We start from the raw sequence: 7,364 nt of genomic DNA on the forward strand, positions 1-7,364 counted from the left end.
TCTAGTTCAGTTCTATTATCAGTTCTAGTTCAGTTCTAGTTCAGTTCTAGTTCAGTTCTAGTTTCTAGTTCAGTTCTAGTTCAGTTTAGTTCAGTTCAGTTCTAGTTCTAGTTCAGTTCTAGTTCAGTTCTAGTTCAGTTCTAGTTCAGTTCTAGTTCAGTTCTAGTTCAGTTCTAGTTCAGTTCTAGTTCAGTTCTAGTTCAGTTCTAGTTCAGTTCTAGTTCAGTTCTAGTTCAGTTCTAGTTCAGTTCTAGTTCAGTTCTAGTTCAGTTCTAGGTCAAATTAACCCCTTCTGCTACACCTCTGTTTTCTTACTCATGAAAATGCAAAAAAAAATTGTTTATATTTTTTGTTGTTTTACGATCGTTGAGGAATAAAAAAACTTTGATTTTTTGCATAATAATAAAATGTGTTGTTGTTTTTGTAATTTTAAAACATTTTGCCTCATTTGTTTATGTTCCCTATAACTTTTACAATTAACTCACACAAACTTGAATATCTTAAACGAAAATCTACACTACTCAACATTTTGTATCTGAATGATCAGAACAATCTGAGAGAATACATTTCAAGAAAGCAAAAAAACTAGAAACAGTAGCAGTACAAAAACATAAATACGAAAAAATAGCTGTGCGTTAAAAATAGATCAACGAAAAGAATACTATAAAATTTCAGAGAATCAAAAAAACACAAATCGAATTTTAGAGTGCAAAATTTAAATATTTCTAATACTAAATCCGAGAGATGGGAAAACAGTTTCGCAGTACACTATCAAATAAACTATAATATATTTAATATTATTTTGTTTTAAATTTTATAGGTAATTTTTATTTGTATATTTTTTATTATTTTTATAAATTGAGAATCTCTTTTAAAGTATGAAGTCATACTAAGTAAAATAATGTATTTTCACGTTTGTGTAAAACACACCAGACATACACAGTTATTTGAGTGAATCTATCGAGCCGTTTTGATCGAACGGGTTGTATATTTTTTTGTCGGTTTTTAGAGATTTAAACAAAAAGGCCGGTTAGATGTACGAGAGCAACGAAAGTGCGAGCATTTGAAGAAGAAATAATAATAATTTTGTTTTACTATAAACAAATTAAACGAATAAAACGAATATTTTAAATAACAACTAGTGAAACGAATTTTTAAAAACTTGAAAATTTAAATGTAAATAAATTTATTAAAAATAACCTTAATGTTTTGTAATTGTAGTGAAATAAAATTGAAATGATATAATTTTTTATTTTAAAACTTTGTGTTAAAATGCTTGAAACACCTGTTGGAGAAATTAGCAACGAAATTTTTATATAATAAAAAAATTAATGTGTTTAAAATATAATAATAAAACATGTTAATTAAATTTTCAATGAATTTGCGAAAATTTATTTATTTAATTGCTAATTAGAGTGACCAGATGCGAACAAAAAATGAGAATGAACAGATAAAATAAATAAACAGTGTTTAAAAAATATATATTATTCAAATTTAAAGCAAAATAGGGTGACCAGGTGTGATTGAAAATTGAAAATTTAAGTAAAATCCAAGCTATGGAGTAGACCAAGACTAGACTTAAGTTCAGACTATAGAGTAGGTTATATTCCAGACTGACCAGATGTGATTGAAAATTAAAAATTTAAGTAAAATCCAAGCTATGGAGTAGACCAAGACTAGACTTAAGTTCAGACTATAGAGTAGGTTATATTCCAGACTGAAGACAAGGTTATAGTTCAAACTAAAGACTGGACTATGATCATGACGCTAAACTAGACTATAGACTAGTTTATAGTCCAGACTATAGAAAAGGTTATAGTTCAGTCCATATTCCTGACTATTTTCTGGACTAAAGTCCAGACTATAGACTAACAATAAACCAGAAAAAAAAAACTAGAGAACAGTCACGACTAGATTATAGTCCAGACTATAGTTATGATTGTAGTTCAGACTATAGACTAGACTATAGTCTAGACTATAGACTAGACTATAGACTAGACTATAGACTAGACTATAGACTAGACTATAGACTAGACTATAGACTAGACTATAGATTAGACTATAGACTAGATTATAAACTAGACTCTAGACTAGATTATATAGACTAGACTATAGACTAGACTATAGACTAGACTATAGACTAGACTATAGACTAGACTATAGACTAGACTATAGACTAGACTATAGACTAGACTATAGACTAGATTATAGACTAGACTATAGACTAGACTATAGACTAGACTATAGACTAGACAATAGACTAGACAATAGACTAGACAATAGACTAGACAATAGACTAGACAATAGACTAGACTATAGACTAGACTATAGACTAGACTATAGACTATACCATAGACTATACTATAGACTATACTATAGACTAGACTATAGACTAGACTATAGACTAGACTATAGACTAGACTATAGACTAGACTATAGACTAGACTAGACTAGACTAGACTAGACTATAGACTAGACTATAGACTAGACTATAGACTAGACTATAGACTAGACTATAGACTAGACTATAGACTAGACTATAGACTAGACTATAGACTAGACTATAGACTAGACTATAGACTAGACTATAGACTAGACTATAGACTAGACTATAGACTAGACTATAGACTAGACTATAGACTAGACTATAGACTAGACTATAGACTAGACTATAGACTAGACTATAGACTAGACTATAGACTAGACTATAGACTAGACTATAGACTAGACTATAGACTAGACTATAGACTAGACTATAGACTAGACTATAGACTAGACTATAGACTAGACTATAGACTAGACTATAGACTAGACTATAGACTAGACTATAGACTAGACTATAGACTAGACTATAGACTAGACTATAGACTAGACTATAGACTAGACTATAGACTAGACTATAGACTAGACTATAGACTAGACTATAGACTAGACTATAGACTAGACTATAGACTAGACTATAGACTAGACTATAGACTAGACTATAGACTACTATAGACTAGACATAGACTAGACTATAGACTAGACTATAGACTAGACTATAGACTAGACTATAGACTAGACTATAGACTAGACTATAGACTAGACTATAGACTAGACTATAGACTAGACTATAGACTAGACTATAGACTAGACTATAGACTAGACTATAGACTAGACTATAGACTAGACTATAGACTAGACTATAGACTAGACTATAGACTAGACTATAGACTAGACTATAGACTAGACTATAGACTAGACTATAGACTAGACTATAGACTAGACTATAGACTAGACTATAGACTAGACTATAGACTAGACTATAGACTAGACTATAGACTAGACTATAGACTAGACTATAGACTAGACTATAGACTAGACTATAGACTAGACTATAGACTAGACTATAGACTAGACTATAGACTAGACTATAGACTAGACTATAGACTAGACTATAGACTAGACTATAGACTAGACTATAGACTAGACTATAGACTAGACTATAGACTAGACTATAGACTAGACTATAGACTAGACAATAGACTAGACTATAGACTAGACTATAGACTAGACTATAGACTAGACTATAGACTAGACAATAGACTAGACTATAGACTAGACTATAGACTAGACAATAGACTAGACTATAGACTAGACTATAGACTAGACTATAGACTAGACTATAGATTAGACTATAGACTAGACTATAGACTAGACTATAGACTAGACTATAGCCTAGACTATAGACTAGACTATAGACTATACTATAGACTAGACTATAGACTAAACTATAGACTAGACTATAGACAAGACTATAGACTAGACTATACACTAGACAATAGGCTAGACTAGACTATTTCGGCTTTTTTTCGTACTTATAATAAACTTTTTTTATAATAAACTCTCTTGATAAGTAGTCCACCTTATCAAAAAGGTTTATAAGTTGGCATAAGTATGGGAATGCCATGGGGGTAACACGGTATTTTTTGATATAGTACTGAATTTTCCATGCCGATATACGATCACAAACAATATTCATTTCATAATAAGTATTCAAAATTACCTTTATTAAGATTCTATTTAGAAAACTTTTGATAATAGATGTGACTCCTTTTAGTTTAGCCCTATACGCATATGTATTATTTTCTTTAAGTCCCCCATGTTGAAGAAATTACTCACGATGTGGACATGACTTTTCCAAATATTACAATTGATTGATCCATATCTGTAGAATATTTCTAAAGAGCAAAATGAGTTTCTTCTCCCGTCATGATTATGGGTAAAAATATTAAATAAAAATATTTTTTTTTTTTGAAGTTCAAAATTGTATGAAATGATAAGATAACCGATTATAATCTAATTTCTATGATTTGTTTTTTAAAGATTGTAATTTATCGCAATTCACTGATAACTTATACACAGAATAAATTGGTCACTTGCCGCTAAAGAATAAACATGCATAAAACTCACTTAGCTGATAAAATGTTCAGTAGTTTTTCTCAAATCATACAAATGAAAACACTCGCCATGACCAGAGAAAGTTTAGGCGTGTTAAGTATTCTCTTAACAATATGCTTAACATGGCAAGGATCACAAGTAAATGGAGCCAACATTTTGGGTATCTTCACCAGCCACAGTACCTCACATTTGATTGTACACATGTCGGTGGCAAAAGTTCTGGCAGAAAGAGGACACAATGTAACCATAGTTGCGTCGCAAGAACCCAAAGTTAAGCATGATAAAATAAACATGATCATCATACCACCCAGCGCAGAAGTGGAGGAGAAGATTGGTAAAGTCATGAAAGAAAAGGTTACACAAAAAACATCCTTTTTTACTTATGTAGTAAATTTCTTTGATTCCGTAAAACCCATGATCGATATGCAGGCTGATATGCTAAAAGATCCTCGCTTTACAGTGCTCTACGAAAATCCTGATACGAAATTTGATTTAGTTATAATGGGTTATTTCATGAACTCTTTTGTTTTTGGTATGGGTGCCAGATTTAAAGCGCCACTTGCCATTAGTTGGATGGGACCACCAATGTTAATAAGTGATATTTTTGTGGGTAATCCGAGTGAAGTGTCATATGTACCTGATATGAATATGTCTATTAAAGTTAATAAAAAAATGACATTCTTACAACGTCTTCAGAATTTATTTATGAATATGTTTTTCAGATTGATTAAACAAATGTTGGATGTTCGTATGCGTCATTTGTACAGGTAAATGAGAGATTTAATATTTTTAATGTTAAAGATTGTTTCTAATTAGTGTTTTTCATTTACAGTGAACTGTACCCTACTGACGGTTCTTTTCCCACTTTGAGTGATATGGAAAAGAATGTTTCTTTGGTATTCTGCAACAGTCATTTTACTGAAGGTTCTGTTAGACCCAATGTTCCAGCCGTTGTTGAAATTGGTGGTATTCAGGTTAAGAATAAACCTGAACCCTTGCCACAGGTGAGTGTCTTTGAATCAAATTTTCACAAAAAGTGATCTTAAGACTCAATATCAATCTTTCAGTTAACTTGGTTTCACTCCATTATTTTCAGTTCACCTATTTCTATGAATTATCTTTTGAGAATTCTTTTAATATTTTATTATGATAATTTTTTAGGACATCGCTAAATTCCTTGATTCTGCCAATGAAACCGGAGCCATACTCTTTAGTTTGGGTTCCAATCTAAAAGGATCCAGCATTAAACCCGAAACTACCACTTATATTTTTAATGTCTTATCAAAACTGCAGCAGAAAGTTATTTGGAAATGGGAAGACTTAAATAAAACACCTGGAAAATCGCCCAACATTCTATACAAAAAATGGATGCCACAAGATGATATTTTGGCACATCCTAATATCAAGTTGTTTATCACTCATGCCGGTAAAGGCGGTGTAGCAGAAGCTCAATATCATGGTGTTCCCATGGTCGCTTTACCCGTATTTGCCGACCAACATGTCAATGCTAAGAAATTAGTAAATGCTGGTTATGGTCAAGATTTAGATCTGCTAAAATTAACTGAAGAATCATTTAATATCACCATCGTTGAAGTTCTCAGTAATCCACAGTACAAATTAAATGTACAAACATTTTCAAAACTTTATCGTGATCGTCCCCTAACTGCACGGGAAAGTGTTGCCTTTTGGACAGAATATGTGATACGTCATCATGGTGCTGCCCATATGCAAAGCCCTTTGGTTCATATGACAACCATAGAAAGTTTAAATTTAGATATTTATTTAATAATATTAATAATATTCTATATCGTTTATAGATTAATGAAACTTGTAGTGTTATTTGTAGTTTGTAAAGTCTGTAAAAAGTGTTCTAAAACTAGTATTAGGAAAAGCAAGAAAACCAAAAAGGTTAAATCACAATAAAATTGTAATTAAGTAGTTTCTTCATCTTATTATTAAAATTTTTAATAAAATAATTATATTTATTATAACAAATATTTATTTTATAAATCAGCGGTATTTACTTGATGGCTTAAAAACATAAAATTTATTAGTCCCTGATATGGGTTAGCTTTAAAAGATAATGTATATTTAATTACCGATTAGTGTTTCTGGGGGATGGAATACTTCTTATAACATCGCTCCAGAGATGTTTGGATCTAATTTCAGCGAACGGCAGGGAAAGTTTTGCAGTGTCTTCTTCATTCTTGGTAATCAGGCTTCAGTATAGTCGAATGTGCGCTCTCGTAAAGTACATCTATCCTCAAGTGGTTCTACCAAGACATTTGTAAACATATCTTCATTGATATGCTTCGATATGGAAAAATGAAATACAACATGTGCGGTATCGGACAGTCGAAAGACAGGTACACAGATGCAAGGCATTTGTGTACTGTTACCCCATATCGTATGATGGGCGATTGCGTCTGTGTCAATAAACCCAGGAGAGCGATTTTTATTTACTGCACTAATTTCTCTGAACTAATTTTACCTGTGTATGCATGATCTAATATTAACTCTGCCTTTTGTATAAGACTATACATTCAGTCCATACATGCTGACGTTACGGGTCCTCGGATCTTGGATCTTAATGTCAAGCGGAGGGATAGCGCAATCGAGGCTTTGTATCTGTCTGGGTAGTAGGCGATGGAAACATTGGCGTCTTGTGCATCAGATGATGGAAGAACCCCTTCGTCTACTACCGGATCCAGACTCTAAAATAGATCTCCAAGCAAGTCCGAGCTTGATTGGGTATCCATTCTTTCCTCAGGATTACTGTGATCGTTCACTTTTCCGCCGTCCTATCAAATCCATAGTATATTCTGCCTTGCTTCTACCGGAGTGGAGCCAAAGATTTCTTATTAAGGACCACAACCGCTTACCTGTGCTCACCTTTAGGAACGGAGACCTTGACCACCTTCCTA

The 7,364-nt window shown here is 32.2% G+C and overlaps 1 protein-coding gene across 1 annotated transcript; it reads left to right on the forward strand.

The window, feature by feature from the left end:
• The first annotated feature begins 4,382 nt into the window (after nucleotides 1-4,382).
• On the forward strand, nucleotides 4,383-6,402 carry LOC119600418 (UDP-glucosyltransferase 2-like). Its single transcript, XM_037950622.1, has 3 exons — nucleotides 4,383-5,207; nucleotides 5,273-5,444; nucleotides 5,602-6,402. The coding sequence occupies exons 1-3, from the start codon at nucleotides 4,438-4,440 to the stop codon at nucleotides 6,361-6,363; spliced, it is 1,704 nt and encodes a 567-aa protein (XP_037806550.1). The 5' UTR covers nucleotides 4,383-4,437; the 3' UTR covers nucleotides 6,364-6,402.
• The last annotated feature ends 962 nt before the right edge of the window (nucleotides 6,403-7,364 follow it).

The sequence above is a fragment of the Lucilia sericata genome, unplaced genomic scaffold (genome assembly GCF_015586225.1).
Source record: "Lucilia sericata isolate MDLA Ls3-8-SP2 unplaced genomic scaffold, ASM1558622v1 Contig000113F_arrow, whole genome shotgun sequence".
NCBI classification, from domain to species: domain Eukaryota; kingdom Metazoa; phylum Arthropoda; class Insecta; order Diptera; family Calliphoridae; genus Lucilia; species Lucilia sericata.